Genomic DNA, 18,193 nt, shown 5'->3' with positions numbered 1-18,193 from the left:
TGTTGATGGTGAGTTGTTGAGGGTGAGTGAGGATGAGTGTGGGTGAGGTGTTGAGGGTGAGGAGTTGAGGGTGAGTGAGGGTGAGGGACTGAGGGTGAGTGAGGTATTGAGGGTGAGGTGTTGAGAGTATTGAGGATGAGTGAGAGTGAGGGTGAGTGATGTGTTGATGATGAGTTGTTGAGGGTGAGGTGTTGAGGGTGAGTGAGGGTGACGTGTTGTAGCTGAGGGTGAGGGGCTGAGGGTGAGTGTTGGTGAGGCGTTGAGGGTGATGTGTTGATGGTGATTGAGGATGGTTAAGCGTGAGGGTGAGTGAGGGGTTAAGTGTGAGGCGTTGAGGGAGAGGTGTTGAGAGTGAGGGTGATTGAGTGTTTGAGGGTGCAGTGTTGAGGGTGAGTGAGGGTGAGGTGTTGATGGTGAGTGAAGGTGGGTGAGGGTGATGGTGATGTGTTGAGGGTGAGTGAGGGTGAGGTGTTGAGGGAGAGTGAGGGTGAGGGTGAGGTGTTGAGGGTGAGTGAGTGTAATTGAGGGTGGGTGATGAGTTGAGGGTGAGTGAGTGTGAGTGAGGGTGTGATTGGCAAATGTGAGTGTTTTGCATGTGTGACTCGTTATTTTAAAGTAAAGTGTGTTTGTGTTTTTGTATGTTGTTGTTGTAGAATGATGCTGTTGTGGTGGTGTAGAGTGATGTTGGTGTGTTGATGAGTGTTGTTAGTGTGGTGCTTCCTAATGCTGTTGTTGTGATGTGTTGATGATGAGTTGTGCTGTGTTAGTGTTCAACTATTACCACCACAGCATAACTCATCCCAACAACAGTTGCACTTCTCCCAACAACCTAATTTGTGATGTCCACCAATGCAACACGCAGCAATACCACCTTAACATTCGGCCCCCCACAGTAACATTGCTCAACAACACAGCATAACTCAGCACCAGCACAGGCGTATTTAGCTCAACAGTCTCATTCATACATAATACTGTAGTGCGTGCAAGCTACAAAGTATGTGTATTTTGTATATGTTTTTGTAATGTGAAATGGATTGGCTGAATGTTGTATGTGGGTGTGACTATGTTGTATAAATTGAGTGTATTAGTTATAATTTGCCTTTTGTATAGAAAAAATTACCATAGAAGTTGTAAAATTTGTATTCCACACTTTTTTATTTTTAAAAAAAAAACACAAATATTTATTGTTTAACTTTGTACAAAAAAAAGATATCCTGGCAACATGCAAAATTTAGTCAGAACATATTTCATCGTCTTTTTCTTTCAGAATCTTTATGATTTGCCCATTACAAAAGACAACTTCAAAAGTTTGTGGCAAAAAATGGACAAGGGCATCTCCGATGTTGTCAACTTCCTCATCTAACATAAACCATTTAATTAAGATCTCGTTTTCGATGGGCATCGATTGATATTCGTCTGTGTTTGTCACTTTTATTGTGATAATACTCGTTTGCTCAGTAGAGCTTTCAACACCATAAATTAGAATGTCCATCTTTTCCTCTGGTGGGGCTGTTACCTGTTGAGAGAAAACAAAAGCAACAATTATTTTTTAAATTTGTATACTTTATTTTTTGTGTAAGGCCTATAGTGGGTGAAAGGGACAGAGTGGTTGAAAGGGACACATTGGGTGAAATGGACTGAGTAGGTGAAAGGGTCCCAGTTGTTGATAGGGTTTGAGTGGGTGATAGGTCGAGAGTGGGTGATAGGTGGTGGTAATAGTTTTTTTGTGTGGTTGTAGTGTGATAGTGTGTTGAGGGTGAGTGAGGGTGAGGTGTTGAGGGTGAGTGAGGGTGAGGCGTTGAGGGTGAGTGAGATTGAGGGTGAGTCAGTGCTTGAGGATGAGTGAGAGTGAGGGTAAGTAAGGGGCTGATGGGGAGGTGTTGAGCGTGATTGAAGTGGTGTTGTGGTGGTAAGTTTTTGTGTGTGGTTGTAGTGTGATAGTGTGTTGAGGGTGAGTGAGTATGAGGGTGAGTGAGAGTGAGAGTGAGTGAGAATGAGGGGGAGGTGTTGAGGGTGAGTGAGGATGAGTGAGGGTGAGGAGTTGAGGGTGAGTGAGGGTGAGGGGCTGAGGGTGAGTGAGGTGTTGAGGGTGAGGTGTTGAGTGTGATTGAGGATGAGTGAGAGTGAGGGTGAGTGATGTGTTGAGGTTGACTGAGGGTGAGGCGTTGAGGGTGAGTGAGAGTGAGGTGTTGAGGCTGAGGGTGAGAAGCTGAGTGTGAGGGTGAGTGTGGGTGAGGCGTTGAGGGTGAGTGAGGGTGAGGTGTTGAGGGTGATTGAGGATGAGTGAGAGTGAGTGTGAGTGAGGAGTTAAGGGTGAGGTGTTTAGGGTGAGTGAAGTGTTGCTGTGGTGGTAAGTGTTTGTTTGTAGTTGTAGTGTGATAGTGTGTTGACGGTAAGTGAGGGTGAATGAGGGTGATTTTTGAGGGTGAGTGAGGGTGAGTGAGTATGAGAGTGAGGTGTTGAGTGTGAGATGTTGAGGGTGATTGATGATGATTGAGATTGAGGGTGAGTGAGGAGTTAAGGGTGAGGTGTTGAGGGTGAGTGAAGTGTTGCTGTGGTGGTAAGTATTTGTTTGTTGTTGTAGTGTGATAGTGTGTTGACGGTGAGTGAGGGTGAATGAGGGTGAGGTGTTGAGGGTGAGTGAGTATGAGGGTGAGGTGTTGATGGTGAGTTGTTGAGGGTGAGTGAGGATGAGAGTGGGTGATAAGTCTAGAGTGGGTGATAAGTCTAGAGTGGGTGATAAGTCTAGAGTGGGTGATAAGTCTAGATTGGGTGATAGGCCTAGAGTGTGTGAAAGGGCCAGAGTTGTTGAAAGGTCCCGAGTGGGTGAAAGGTCCCGAGTGGGTGAAAGCTCTCGAGTGGGTGAAAGGTCCCAAGTGGGTGAAATGTCCCGAGTGGGTAAAATGTCCAGAGTGGGTGGAAGGGGCAGAGTGGGTGAAAGGGCAAGACTGGGTGAAATTCCAAGAGTGGCTGAAAAGAGATAATTGCAAAAGCTTTTGTTTGTTGTGCTTACCTCCATTTTGCTATGGCGCGTTGTATTCAATATTTTTTGGCAATTGAATTCATGTACAGTGACGTGAGTCAGGGTAACATATTTGCCAAGATGTATTTTAAATAGTGACGCTTCTCTCCACAGTGTCACTTTTATATCATCAGTTGCATCTTTTATTGTAATGGATTTGAGTGGGGTATCTTGCCCATTGATAAACACCGTTTTTGCGTCCTCTTCCTACACAAAAAGAAAGCATTCTATTAAATAGTGATTGTAAAAACAGATATTACTAGTGCATTGTATGAAAGGCTATATAATGTATCATATTTAACGACCCAAATGAACCTCCTTTCTAAAAGATTGAATTGTTTATTGCAAAAAATGGCCTTGTAGATAGTACTTGTCTTTGTAGTATACACCAAAGCACTGCCATCTTATATTTTTCAAAACTAGTACTTGCTACTATGTGTGAAGAGTGTATAATTCTAATTTTTTTGAGTTAGTTATTGAAGTTACTAAAGGTGTAATGTGTGTGTAAGTCAACTATGCATTTTTTAAGTAGACATGATGACATGAGTGAGGGTGATGGTGAGTTATTGAGTGTGAGGTGTTGATTGTGAGTGAGTGAGTGTGAGGAGTTGATGGGGAGTGAGGGTGAGTGAGGATGAGGTGTTACGTGAGGGTGAGGGTGAATGTTGGTGAGGGTGAGTGAGGGTGAGGGTGAGTGAGGGTGAGAGGGTGAGGGTGAGAGATTGAAGGTGAGTGAGGGTGAGAAGTTGAGGGTGAGTAACGATGAGGGTGAGTGTGAGTGAGGCTGAGTGAGGGTCATTTAGGGTGAGGAGTTGGGTGTGAGAGTGAGTGAGTGTTGAGGGTGAGAGATTGAGGGTGATTGATGTTGAGAAGTTGATGGTGAGTAAGGATGAGGGTGAGTGTGGGTGAGAAAGGGTGAGTTATTGGGTGAGGGTGAGGTGTTGAGGGTGAGTGAGGGTGAGGGTGAGGGTGAGGGTGAGGCTGAGGTGTTGAGTGAGAGTGAGGTTGACTGAGGAGTTGAGGGAGAAGTGTTAAGTTTTTGAGGGGGAGGTGTTGATGGCTAGTGAGGGTGAGTGAGGGTGAGGAGTTTAGTGTGATTGAGGGTGAGTGAGATTGAGGGTGAGTGAGGCGTTGAGGCTGAAGTGTTGAGGGTGAGGTGTTGAGGGTGAGTCAGGGTGACGTTTTGAGAATGAGTGAGGGTGACTAAGGGTGAGGCATTGAGGTAAAGACAGTGTTTGCGTTCTATTCCTAAACAAAAAGTAAGCATTGTATAAAATAGTGACTGTAAAAATGCATCTTACTATTGCGTTGTATGAATGGCCATATAATGTATTATATTTAGCGACGCAAATGAACATCCTTCCTAAATGATAGCAATATTTATTGAAAAAACTGGCTTTGTAGAGAGTACTTGTATTTGTAGTATACAGGAAAGTGCTGGCATATTATAGTTTTCAAAACGCGTGTTTTTTGTTTAATTGTTAATGAAGTTACTAAAGGTGTACTGTGTGTGTAAGGCAAGTATGCATTTTTTTAGTAGACCTGATGACATGAGTGAGGGTGTGGGTGAGGGTGAGTGATTGAGGGTGAGGTGTTGAGGGTGAGGGAGGGTTAGGGTGAGTGAGGGTGGGGTTGAGGGTGAGTGAGGGTGAGTGAGGACGAGGTGTTACGTGAGGGTGAGTGTGAGTGAGGCAGAGTTAGGGTGAGGGGTTGAGGGTGAGTGAGAGTGAGGGAGTGTTGAGGGTGAGAGATTTGAGTGTGAGAAGTTGAGGGTGAGTAAGGATGAGTGTGAGTGTGGGTGAGTGAGGGTGATTGATTGAGTGAGGGTGAGGTGTTGAGGGTGAGGCTGAGGTGTTGAGGTGTTGAGTGAGAGTGAGGGTGACTGAGGAGTTGAGGGAGAAGTGTTGACTTTTTGAGGGGGAGGTGTTGAGGGCTAGTGAGGGTGAGTGAGGGTGATTGAGTGGGAGGTGTTGAGGGTGATTGAGGGTGAGTGAGATTGAGGCTGAGTGAGGCATTAAGGGTGAATTGTTGAGGGTGAGGTGTTGAGGGTGAGTGAGGGTGAGGTGTTGAGGGTTATTGAGGGTGAGAAGTTGAGGGTGAGTAAGGATGAGGGTGAGTGAGGGTGAGTGATTGATGTTGAGTGTGAGGCTGAGGTGTTGAGGTGTTGAGTGAGAGTGAGTGAGTATTTGAGGGAGAAGGGTAGAGTTTTTGAGTGGGAGGTGTTGAGGGCTAGTGAGGGTGATTGAGGGTGAGTGAGGAGGAGGTGTTGAGGGTGATCGAGGGTGAGTGAGATTGAGGGTGAGTGAGGCATTAAGGGTGAATTGTTGAGGGTGAGGTGTTGAGGGAGAGTGAGGGTTGGGTGTTGAGGGTGAGTGATGTTGACTGAGGGTGAGGCATTGATGTAAAGACAGTATTTGCGTACTTTTGGTAAACCCAAAAAGAACAATTCTACAAAATAGTGACAGTAAAAACACATAGTACTAGTGCGTTGTATGAATGGTAATATAATGTATTATATTTCACGACCCAAATGAACATACTTTCTACCATAGTGCATTATTTTTTGTAAAAATTGGCTTTGTGGAGAGTACTTGAATTTGTACTATACCCCAAAGCACTGGCCTATTATATTTCCCAAAACTCTTACTTTCTACATAGTGTGAAAGAGTGTCTAATGCAAGCTTTTTTGAGGTTGTTAGTGAAGTTCCTAAGGGCCCGATGTAGGTAAATCCCATTTTGGTATGTAGGTCCCAACATCTGGATTCATTACCCAATCCTTAACAATTCTTTAATTACCGAATCGGTAAATAACGAATAGGTAATGCCCATTCATTCCTATGGGCTTTGAAGCCCATAGGAATGATTAGGCATTACCGATTCGGTATTTACCGAATCGGTAATTAAAGAATTCAGAAGGGTGCAGGGGGTGTCACTTTGACACCCTCTGGCACCCCCAAAAAAGGCACAGGTGCCATGTGGCAAGCATACCTGCCCTAAGGGCAGGTCTGCCTGTCACATGCCATAGGTGTGCATGCACACATGTGCATGCACACCGCAATCGGTATTTTACCCTGGATTTGTATTCCATGGTAAAATACAGATTCTGTAAGCCATGTGCAGAAGGTACATTGCCTACCTACATTACATTTTTCGTTAATTTTATTGAATCTGTAAATGTACCGATTCGGTAATGATACAGATTTGCTAAAGTTACCGAAAATGTGCCCCTACATCTCAATAGCCCTTTACCGATCGGAAACGGCCCAAAATCGGTATTTTTGGCCGATTGGGATCGGTAAAGGGCTACCTACATCGGGCCCCTAAATGTGTAATTTGTGTGTAAGCCAACTATGCATTTTTTTAGTAGACATGATGACATGTTTGCGTTCATACTTCTGGCACATATTGTCCCTGAAACAGTCATCAGACTATTTAGACTTGCAATTTTTAAAAGTCAAAAATACATAAGATATGTCATTTACAATACTAATAAGTCCAACTTTTCAAATGCGAGACAATAGTTTTTTTTAGTTGACATGATAACATGTTTGTGTTCATACTTACGGCAATTATTGTCCCTGAAACGGTCATCAGGCTTTTTAGACTTGCCCGTTTTATTTCCTTGATGGGAGAAGCCGATGGTGCAGGCGGATGCAAAATGTTGTTTGCTTGTTGGATCAGGCCCTCCTCGATTGTCATTGCGGGAAATTTGGTTACTTTAGTTTGCTTTGTAATTAAAATTGTTTTGTTTTTGATAATAAAGTTTCGTATCAGTAGTCCACAGTTTTTTTTCGTTTGCTCATACAAATTTTCTTGGTAACAAGTACATTTTATTGTTCCAGTTTTATCTGCTAAAGCCAAATGGAATACAATTTTCTGCTCTTGTTTAGCATTTTTGTACGTAGTTTTCCCTGAGCAGTTGATGACATTAACTCTTATTGGTTTCTGGTATGGTTTGTTGTCATCAGTATTAATGTTCATTATTTCTTCAATAGACATCATCTGAAATAGAAAATGTGATATAACATGTTAAATACAAACCCATATTGGTTTATGATCACTGTAATAGCATTCTAAAGTACCATAGTTGTGTAGTTGGTCATTTGTATATATATGATCTAAAATGGATTGGTAGTTAGTTGTGTAACTGTTAATGAGTTGTTGACATTGTAATTTTGTTTCAAAGAATCCAAGTAATTGCTTGCTGTTTGCATTTGGTTGAGATACATCCACATTGAAATCCCCTATAATAATCAATTTGTGCGTGGGGTAAAAATCCGTAATATTTGTGATGAAATCAAAAAGAGAAGTTATACTTTTTAGGGGTGGTTTGTATAAAATAATAATAAGGTAATCTGTGTTATCAATCTGTAGAGTAAAATGTAAAATGTCTATCCCTTCAAGTGTCTCATAAATAGGCAATATAAATAAATCTTTTTTGTAGTACATAATCATTCCATGGTTTGTGTTGTATGTATGAAATTTATCAAATATAATGTGATGATATTGTTCTATCGTGAAATCATTAGCTGTAGCATTTCTTGTAGTGTTGATCTCAGTTAAGCAAATAATGTCTGCTTGTAATATATTCCTATCCGCTACCATAGATGAAAATTTTTTCTGTAGTGATCTTATATTGTGTGCAATGATATTGAAATGTGCACTGTATGTATGTAACTGTGGGATATGTATTTCAAGTGGCATTTCTGTCCTTAATCTGTGCATTTCCTCATTAACTTGTGGATGTACTACAATTTTACGTTCATCAAAATTGTGTACATAGACATTTTGTATTGATTTTGCCCTGCTAATAGCAACATAATGCAAATGATGAATCTTGCTGTTATTAAAGTGTATATAAAGTGGTTCGAGAGTTGCACCTTGTGTGCGATGTATAGTGCGTGCTGATGCTTGGCGTAAAGGAAATTGCTTCCGTATAATGGTAATAAATTTCTTAGTGTATTGGAAATGTCTAGCTATAGCATGTATTGGTGTCCATGTATTTTGTATTTGTGAATGAAATAAGTGTTTATATTGTTGTCTGGTTGTTTGTCCTATAGTGGGATTGTCAAATAACAACCAAACAATAATAGGTGTATTGTTAATCAATTCAACTAATTGTACAACACCAGTTGCGCCATTTGTTAAACCATCATTGACATCCACATTGCAACTTAAATCATAACGAAGTTGTAAGGCAATGTGTAATGTATGTGAAAGGCCCATTGTTTTCTGTGGATCTTTGGGCAGTTGCTTAAGAATCGTTTTTTTCACATTTTCAGACAAATCAGAACTGACGGTATCGCTTGCTACTGTTATGTAGACAGGATAATCTTTGCAATGTTGTTCTAAAACCTTTTTGTTAATTTCATTAACTTCTAGATTAGTTGACATGATATATGGAATTGTTTCTAATAAAGTCTCATCAGGTTGTATTTCCCTTTGCTTAATTTGTGAAATATCTTCTTCAGTATGCTTGCCTTCTCTCAATCGGTTTAGTAATTCAGCAAATTGTAGATCTTCTTTTTGGCGCATAATTTTTGTTAATTCAAAAATTTTAAAATGTTCTTTCCATAAGTTAGCACTTAAAGGACCATACATTTGTGTAGAATCCTGAAAAATGTATCTGTCAAATACAGGTTTTAATTGGTAAAAGTCACCAATGGCTAAAATAGAAATTCCTCCAAATGGTTCATTAGATGATTTAATTTCTTGAAGCCTGTTATGTATAAAATTCAACATATTGTGTCCTACCATTGAAATTTCATCAATAATAACAACTCTAACATGCATCATTTCCATTTGTAGAGCAGTTCTATGTTCATGACTCAGTTGTTTATAAGTCAAACTTTGCGACACAGGTATTTTGAAAGTGCTATGCAGTGTTTTGCCATTAATATTATGGGCAGCCTTTCCTGTTGGAGCAGTAAGTAAGATATAAACATTATCAGGATTTTCACCGGCCTTAGTGTTATAGTAGCGTAGTAAAGTTTGATATAGTGCAGATATTACAAAACTTTTCCCAACACCAGCCCCTCCAGTGCAAAAAGTATAGCATGGAGTGCTTGTAGTTTTAAACCAATGCAAGTGATGGTAAACAAATTTAAGTTGTTCTTCCGTTAAGTTTTGCATAAGTTGTTGGTATTTTTAATTGGGTAAAATAACGTTAGTTGAGCTTTGTTCTTCAGTTGTAGTTCTAATTCCTAAATCTAGAGCCAAATCATATCTATTATTATGTTCTGGATTTTGGTCTTCTGTCTGTATATTAACAGTTGGTGATAGAGGAGGTGAAATTACATTTTCATGAGACTGTTCATGAATAATGTTTGTAAGTTCGCCATGCTGTTTGTTATAGATTTTTAGTTGTGTGTCAACAAATGTTTTAACTTCCAGATACCTATCATAGTAAGTTTCCTTGTTGATTAGTATTTTTTCTTCTTCCCTCCATGGATAGTGCAACATTAATATTTCTCTATAATACTCTTCTGGTTCATTATTTTTGCTAAATCTGCAAAAGCGTATTATTTTCCCTTGTCTGCGCTTATTTAAAGCATAATCATAATTATGTTTCTGTTGTTGTTTATTTGCGTCACTACATTCTATTTCTAATTCTTCCTCATCTGAGCTGTAAAAGTTTTGTTCTGCAAGTAAATCTTCGCAATCATTTATTTCTTTCCCATGTGTTTTTTTCTTCACATAGTTGAAATTAGCCGCATAGTCTGCTAACGTGCACATCTCTAATGATTGTGGCCGTTTGCAGTACTTAATAATAATATTTTCACATTGAATGTCAGTTGAATTTTCGGGCAAGTTATTAATAGTTTCGATATCACGCATTAAATAAGTTCTTTTCTCTGGACGGCTAGTATTAATAAATACAAATGATCGTGAGCTTTTCCGTAATGGTATTTGAAGAATTAGATATGCTGCTTCTTGAGCACTAATTTCTGTGCAGTTGAGGAATTTATTTCCTATGTGTTTAAGTTGATCTTTGATATTACTATTGCTTGTTACCTCTTTAGCAGCTTGCGCTAGAAGTTTGCTAATTCCTCTTTGCGATTTACTGATATATGAGATAATATAGACTGCACAAGCATAAGGGTCTAGTATAAACTGCAAGTCTATGTTTGCTCGCCAAGCTTCTAAAAGAGTACTATTGTAGTTATTGATGAAGCATTCGCCTGGTGTTCTTTTTAAAAAAATAGTTGTTTTTTGTAAGCTAGTTTGTATAGAAGTAATATATTCTTTATCATCCATTTTAATGAAGTCTAAAAATTCCTCAAAAGAAAGTGTATTAAAAGTAGTATTATTCATAGCTTCATGTATTATTTTCATATTATCTTGCCATTGGTTATTTGTCTCCTCAAGTGTTAATGGCTCTAATATGAGCGTTCTTGACATTGGATATTTGGGATATTGATATTTGCATGTCCGTTGCTGTTTACGTCTGCAATTTTTGGTGTGACCATGCCTTTGTAGATTTATTAACGGTTGTAAAACAGGGTTCTCAGACTTATGACAAGTGATATATTTGTCAATAAAGCTATTGACTTCTTCCACTGGTGAAACACCATACAATGGTGCTTTGTTTACCCAGAGTAATGCATGTATATGTGGAGAACCTCTTTGTTGGAATTCGACTCTGTAAAAGTAGTCTACTATTTCCCCAATTGGATTAGTGCCATTCAGCAAAACACAATTAAAGAATTTCCTAACTTGATAGTCAAACTGTCTTGCACATGTTATTGGATCTTCTTGTATTAATTTACTTTTAGTTTCCCAAGACATGTTTAAGAATTCTTCCTCTGTACATTCCTTTAAGTTTCTAACTCTCAATAGTATATTTATTAAATGGTGCCATTTTGTTTCAGCAGCAGATAATGTCAAAAAGAAAGTGGGAATGCCAAGTTGCCTTATCATTGCAAAATATCTTTTTTGCAACCTTCCCAATATGGAGGTGAACTGCGTATAGTTTTTAATACTTTGTACCCCTCATTAAACTGTAAAACATTGGCAATATTACATTTAATGTCTTTAGCAGTTATTTTATTCCCATCTGTAAAATGTTTTCTGATGGAAATGTTGATTTTACCATGGATCTGCTTAATATGTAATTTCTTCAGTTTAAAAAAGACATTAGTAATAGATTTAGCGACTCTTCTATCATAACTCCTTAACTCTGCTTGGCAAATAGTACTATAATGTACCGGTATGTGTCTTTCCTTATTGTTAGGCCTTCGTTCACCACAAAAAATAGTAGGGAAAGCCAAAAACTCTGAATCTTTATCCTCATATAAACCTCTTGGCGTGTTATGTTCAGCTGGAGCGAAACTTAACACATTCAGCGAATTACTAGTAATAGTTTCATTTGTTAACATAGTATCCAAATTCCCAGCTTCTATGTTGTCAGAACTATCAGATGAATTGTTTGTCTCAGAAGTCTCATTGTGAGATTCTATTTCTGGAGGTATATACTCCCAGTCAGGGTTAATCGTAACACCATATTCATTAAACATTGTACTATTTTTAGCTAGCCATGTAGCTGCCTTTTTTACAGTATTTGGTCTAATATTCTCATAATGTGTATATGATTTATAGATTAATTTCCTTTTTAATTTCACTGGGATTGTCATGGCGTCATTAATTTGCCTTGGTAAAATGGTAACAGTTGTCATAACATCTGCAGGTACATTAACTACTGCACCTGATAATGATTTTTGAAAACCGCGTGGCAGACTCCGAATTTGTAAGAATGGTATCCTAGGTGAAACTAATCTTTCTTCTAAATCATATAATTCTAATTCAACTGGTACATTTGGGAAGCCCATGCCATTTACAATAGAACATGGTGGTATTTTGTTTTTGCGAATGTAATAATAGCAAGTCTTACAAATAAAATTTGTTTTCTTGTTACTAATGTTACACTTGTTGAAAATTTCGGATTGGCTAACACTGCGTATATTTTGCAACGTTTGTTTATGCCACAGTTGATTGCAAAGAGTACAAATGTACTCTGGCCCATGCAATATTTCCCGGTGGAATTTGCGAATGATTGTATGGATTTGTTTACCTCGTTTCTGTCTTTGGCCCTGCGTGAAGATGGGTATGTTATTATCAGTAGCACTTAGTTGACTGTTGGTAATGTCTTCTTCAGCTGTATTAACTTTTTTTCTTTGTACAACTTTAGTTGGACATGTACTTGAATCCCTTTTTCTTTTCCGAGACTGTTTATTTGTTCCCTGGATAGCTTTACTATTACCTGGTAATTGTGCTAAATGATTGCTATTGCTATTCCCTCCCTTACTTTTATTCTGTAAATCATCAGAAGACATTGATGTTGATGTTATCGTCTGATTAGGAGTACATTCAGTAGTATGTACCCAAATTTTTCTTTCTTGCGGTAGGTGACTATTTTTTTTGTGCACAGTAAGTGCTTTTGTAAAGGATTTCCTTTGAATGACTTTTATATCTATTGGTGTTAATTCAAATTGGACACATTGCTCAGCCTGATGTGTAAAGTTATATGCTAGTTTCATAACATATTGAATTAGCCCTTCAAACGAATTAAATGCAATTGTAACACATGTTCCGTTTGAATGAGGCATGCCTTCATGGTCCCTACTATGTGAATCAAATACAAAGTATGATTGCATATGTTTGAAAATAGCTATTACATAAACATTCATACAAAGTAGAACACCACAGTGCTTATTAATAGTAACATTTAATGCTGTGCTAATATCTGGGTAGGCTTTATCAAAACGTTTAAGGACATCACCGTAGTAAGCATTCCGTAGCAAAAGTGAATATATCTCTTGATTGTGGTCTATATACCTTGGCAGGTCATCTGGATGCATAAGTGTTTCTTTGTTAATAGAATGCATTTGGAGATATAAAGCGTCCCCACGGTCCATTATATAATGCAGATCATTAGAGTTCCAAGTAGTTACTGGCTTGCATAAATTGTGCAAGACAGCAAAAGCACTATTTGGTAAGCATTGCTTACCTTGTGATTTGCTATTAAATTTGCTATTCCCTTGATGGTAACTTGCTTTCAAGCATCTCTGCATCTTATAAGTTATACTGAAATGTTGTTATCAACAAATGTAAATTAAGAAGGTTTGTGAACTAACAAATATTTTTGGGGACTGTAAGGTATGAACTTTTAACAAATTTTAAACTAAGTGGCAAAGTAGTATTTACCTTAACTTCTGTTTCTTTTGTTGTTGTTTTAATAATCTGAAAGGAGAAAAAAAACATATTGTTTAGAATATATTTTTTCGAATTTTTCCCATAAAGGCCACATTAGCATGTAAATAGTCTTTTAAAGACCTATTAAGAGCTCTAGTGCTGCTGTGAGTGTATGTGCCACGGCTGGCACACAGGCAGGGTGAGATGATAGAGGGAGAGAGAGGGAGTGGGAGGAAAAGGGGGACAGAGAGAGAGTGAGTGAGTGCGTGAAAAGTTAATACTGAGAGACGTTAAAAAATGTGTGTGTGTGTTATCTTGTAACTTGGACTGTTTAATGTGTTGCATTGAATCAGAGAATGAATGCGGTGTGCGTGTAATATTGAAAGTGTACCCAGTTAGTGTGCAACAAATGTACAAAGACAGAAAGGGAGTGAAGGGGAGGGAAATGCCGATGGAGTAAAAGGGAGGGAGAGTGAGGGAGATGGAGAGTGAGGGAGAGGGAGGGAAAGTGAGGGAAAGGAAGGAAAATGGAGTGAGAGGAAGGGAAAGGGAGTGAGAGGGAGAGTGATAGGAAGGGAGACGGGGATGGAGGGAGGGAGAGAGAGGGAGAGGGAGACAGAGGGATTAACAAAGTTAGAGTGAGAAAGAGGAAGGCAAGAGAGAGGGAGGGGGAGCTAGAGAGGGAGAGAGAGGGTGAGTGTGGGTGAGGGGTTGAGGGTGAATGAGGGTGAAATGTTGAGGGTGTGAGTGTGAGGGTGAGGTGTTGAGTGTTAGTGAGGTGAGGTGGTGAGGGTGAGGGTGAGTGAAGGGGAGGGGATGAGGGTGAGTGAGGGTGAGTGGTATTGAGGGTGAGTGAGGGTGAGGGTGAGGGTGAGTGAGGGTGACGGTTTGAGGGTGAGTGATGGTGAGGGTGAGTGAGGATGACATGTTGAGGGTGAGTGAGCATGAGGGTGAGTGAGCATGAGGGTGAGTGAGCATGAGGGTGAGTGAGCATGAGGGTGAGTGAGGGTGAGTGTGAGTGAGGGTGAGGGGTTGAGGGTGAGTGAAGGTAGGTTAGGCTTAGAGATTGAGGGTGAGTGAGGGTGAGAAGCTGAGGGTGAGTAAGGATGAGGGTGAGTGTGGGTGAGTGAGAATGAGGTGTTGTGGGTGAGTGAGGTGTTGAGGGTGAGTGAGGGTGAGGCTGAGGCTGAGGTGTTGAAGTGTTGAGTGAGAGTGAGGGTGAGTGAGGAGTTGAGGGAGAAGTGTTGAGGGTGTGTGTGTGAGGTGTTGAGGGCTAGTGAGGGTGGGGGAAGTGTTGAGGATGAGTGAGGGTGAGTGAAATTAAGGGTGAGTGAAATTGAGGGTGAGTGAAATTGAGGGTGAGTGAGGTGTTGAGGGTGAGTGAGAGTGAGGTGTTGAGTGAGAGGTTGAGTGAGTGTGAGTGAGGGTGAGGGGTTGAGTGAGGGTGACTGAGGGTGAGTGAGGGTAAGTGAGGGTGAGTGAGGATGAGCGTGATGGTGGGTGAGGGTGAGTAAGAGTGAGTGAGGCTGAGGGTGAGGGAGGGTGAGGGAGGGCGAGGCATTGAGGGTGAGTGTTGGTGAGGTATTAAGGGTGAGTGAAGGTGAGTGAGAATGAGGGTGAGTGCGGGTGAGGGTGAGGCGTTGAGGGTGAGTGAGGGTGAGGGTGAGAAAGGGAGAGGCGTTGAGGGTGAGTGAGGGTGAGCTGTTAAAGGTGACTGAGGGTGATGCGTTGAGGGTAAGTGAGGGTGAGGTGGTGAGTGTGAGTGAGGGTGAGGGTGAGGCGTTGCGGGTAAGTGAGGGTGAGTGTGTGTGTGAGGCTTCAAAAACTAAAGACACCCTTAAAGTAGTGTCGTTATTTGTATTCGGAAAATAGTTTAGAATTGCTGAGGATGTGGGACTTGAATGTGTCTGTTGTTAGTTTTAAAAGCTGGAATTGTTGTTGGGGATGGAGAGGGAGTGAGTGTGTGCGTGAAGAGTTAATAGTGCGAGACGTACCGAAAAATGTGTGTGTGTGTCATCGTGTAACTTAGATTACTTCCTATATTGCATTGAATATGAAAATGAATGCGGTGTGCGTGTAATATTGAAAGTGTACCCAGTTAGTGTGCAAGTAATGTAGAAAGATAGAGAGGGAGTAAATGGGAGACAAATGGAGAGTTATGTACAAAGACAGAGAGGAAGGGAAAGTTAGGGAAAGGAAGGGAAATGGAGGGAGAGGAAGAGAAAGGGAGTGAGATGCAGGGTGATAGGGAGGGAGACGGAGAGGGAGGGAGAGAGGAGGAAGAAAAGAGGGGGAGTGAGACAGAGGGAGGAACACAGTTAGAGTGAAACAGAGGAAGACAGGAGAGAGGGAGGGGGAGCTATAGAGAGGGAGAGAGAGCTATAGAGATGTAGGGAGACCGAAAGAGAAAGAGAGCGAGAAAATTATGTGTATGCCGGGAGGGCTCAGTGCACGAAGCCTTCGGCTGCAGGGTCCTGTGATTAACCTCATGGTCAGTTTAATGTTGTTGCTGTCGCCCCGACCCTTAACCACTAACCCTGCCCCCACCGATGCGGTCCTTGGACACAAAGTAAACAGTAATTTTTTCACCTGCGAGAAAGATTGTGAGTAGCCATGTAATAGAGGGTGTGGGCGAAAGTCCCCTTGATCGTGGATTGTGTGTATGAAAAGTTTGTTGTGGTGTGGCGAAGTGTTGCGAACGGATTATGACTGTACTATTCCCCCTAATGTCCCAATGTGCCTGTGAATAGTGTAGTAAGTGTAAGGTCCAGTTTTTTTTTGGGTAGGCAGCTAATCCTGGCTAATGTGTTATTGGATGTGTGCTTGTGAAAATGTAATACTAGTAGTTGTACGAGTGGCTCTTTCCGTGTGTCAGCTTGTAACTTGGATTACTAACTGTGCAAGTAAAGCTGCGAATGAATGCATTCTGCGTAAATGTTGTAAAGTGTTGCCTGTTTACGTGCAAATTAATGTGCAATTAGAAGTTCTGACTGAAAGTTTGGTGCTGTAGTGGCGAAGTGCTATGATGTTACATTGGGTAGGAGTTGCACGTGTTGTATAAGGGTGGCAGTCAGTGTTTTGCCTAATGTGACAGGGTGTGTGTGATTAGTGTGCTATAGAGAGGGAGGGAGACGAAGAGAGAAAGAGAGCGAGAAAATTATGTGTATGCCGGGAGGGCTCAGTGGACGAAGCCTTCGGCTGCAGGGTCCTGTGATTAACCTCATGGCCAGTTTTATGTTGTTGCTGTAGCCCCGACCCTTAACCACTGACCCTGCCCCCACCGATGCGGTCCTTGGACACTAAGTAAACATTAAATTTTGCCCCTGAGAGAAAGATTGTGAGTAGGCATGTAATAGAGGGTGTGTGTGAAAGTGTCCTTGTTCGTGGAATGTGTGTATGAAAATTTTGTTGTGGTGTGGCGAAGTGTTGCGAACGGTTTATGGCTGTACTATTTCCCCTAATGTTACAATGTGACTGGGAATAGTGTAGTAAGTGTAAAGTGAAGTGTTTATTTTTGTAGGCCGCAAATCCTGGCTAATGTGTTATTGGATGTGTGTTTGTGGAAAGGTAATACTAGTACTTGTACGAGCGGCTGTTTTCGTGTGTCAGCTAGTAACTTGGATTACTTACTGTGTGCCAGTAAAGCTGCGGGTGAATGTTGTGAAGTGTAGCCTGTTTGCGTGCAAATAAATGTGCAATTTGAAGTTGTGCCTGAAAGTTTGGTGCTGTAGTGGCGAAGTGCTATAATCTTAGATTGCGTTGGAGTCGCACGTGCTGTATAAGGGTGGCAGTCAGTGTTTTGCCTAATGTGACAGGCTGTGTGTGATTAGTGTAAGATGCATCTCTGTTCACTCTTGAGTCCGATCATCCAGTTTACTGTCTCGCTATGAAGCTGTCAATGAAAGCGTAATGAGTGTTCTAATGTGGTCGCACTCATTTCGGCGTGCGTGTGATATAGTATGTGTTCCTAACAGTGTGTGCGTGAAAAGTTAATACTAATAGATGTAAAAAAAAGGGTGCGTATGTGTCATCTTGTAACTTGCACTGGTTACTGTGTTACATTTAATCTGAGAATGCAAGCGGTATGCGTGTAATATTGAAAGATAATCTGACAAGGTGTGTGTGAGTAGTGTAAGCTGGAGCTCTGTTCACTGTTCAGTCCGATCATCCTGTTTACTGTATTGCTGTGAAGCTGTGACAAAAATCGTAAGGAGTGTTCTGTTGTGGTTGCACTCAATTCGCCGTGCGTGTTATATAGTATGTGTTCTTGAAAAGGTAATAGTAACAGACGTAAAAAGAAGGTGTGTGTGTCATGTTGTAATTAGGAGTAGTTACTGTGTTGCATTAAATCTAAGAATGAATGGGTGTGTGTCAAACTTATGTTCTGCCTTGATTTATTGGAAGGAATGTTCTGTGTGGCGAGTCGGAGTGTTAGGAACGGAAGTAAAAATTGTGTAGAAGAGTGAACAGTTGGCTGTACTTACATGATATATGTTGGTGCGCAGTTTCTTTCCCCCTATCAAGGAAATGTTGAAAGCGTACCAATAACCTACAAGAGATAACGATAAAAAAAACAATATGTATCTGTTGGTTTAAACCAAGGTATGACCTGTTTAAGAAATTACGTAGTCCTTTGCTAAGTATTACCATAGAAAATGTAGATTTGCAAACAAACATGTCGCAGAATAATTTAACACAGGTGCAATGTTGATATAGTAACAGTTCTAATAAACGCAAGTAAATATATCAATACTGTCCCTTAGATGTATAGAAATAAAACTTGCATGCACTTACGTTCTAAGATTGAATGCCGTAATTTTTCAGTGGCTGTTGGTCGATAGCAGCAAGTACAGCGCCGTTCTGTAAGTCGAAGTTCTGTCCTCGCAGGTAAAAAGAGAGTATGACTTAAAGTGACCCGTCCCTCTGCTTAAATAGGGGGTAACGATGCAAGAATCTTTTTTTTTTTTTGGTTTAAGAAAG

At 40.6% G+C, this 18,193-nt stretch overlaps 1 protein-coding gene across 1 annotated transcript; it reads right to left on the bottom strand.

The window, feature by feature from the left end:
• Positions 1-1,180: 1,180 nt before the first annotated feature.
• Positions 1,181-17,758, bottom strand: LOC147666299 (uncharacterized). The gene is made up of 5 exons (XM_086949150.1): positions 17,698-17,758; positions 13,226-13,261; positions 6,587-7,024; positions 3,014-3,229; positions 1,181-1,516 (listed from the first exon to the last, which is right to left on the bottom strand). The coding sequence occupies exons 3-5, from the start codon at positions 7,022-7,024 to the stop codon at positions 1,232-1,234; spliced, it is 939 nt and encodes a 312-aa protein (XP_086805276.1). The 5' UTR covers positions 13,226-13,261; positions 17,698-17,758; the 3' UTR covers positions 1,181-1,231.
• Between the last annotated feature and the right edge of the window lie 435 nt (positions 17,759-18,193).

Source organism: Lissotriton vulgaris, unplaced genomic scaffold (genome assembly GCF_964263255.1).
Source record: "Lissotriton vulgaris unplaced genomic scaffold, aLisVul1.2 SCAFFOLD_710, whole genome shotgun sequence".
NCBI classification, from domain to species: Eukaryota; Metazoa; Chordata; class Amphibia; order Caudata; family Salamandridae; genus Lissotriton; species Lissotriton vulgaris.
The sequence above is the reverse complement of the archived record's forward strand: the minus strand, read 5'-3'. Positions and strand labels throughout refer to the sequence as shown.

What these genes read in the sequence shown, in the direction of transcription:
- LOC147666299 (XM_086949150.1), bottom strand. Translation starts at nt 7,024, where the DNA reads ATGATGTCTATTGAAGAAATAATGAACATTAATACTGATGACAACAAA. An exon ending in TTTCAGGGACAATAATTGCC is followed by an intron (nt 3,230 to 6,586) that starts GTAAGTATGAAC and finishes CTTTTTGTGTAG; the next exon opens with GAAGAGGACGCAAAAACGGT. An exon ending in CGCGCCATAGCAAAATGGAG is followed by an intron (nt 1,517 to 3,013) that starts GTAAGCACAACA and finishes TTCTCTCAACAG; the next exon opens with GTAACAGCCCCACCAGAGGA.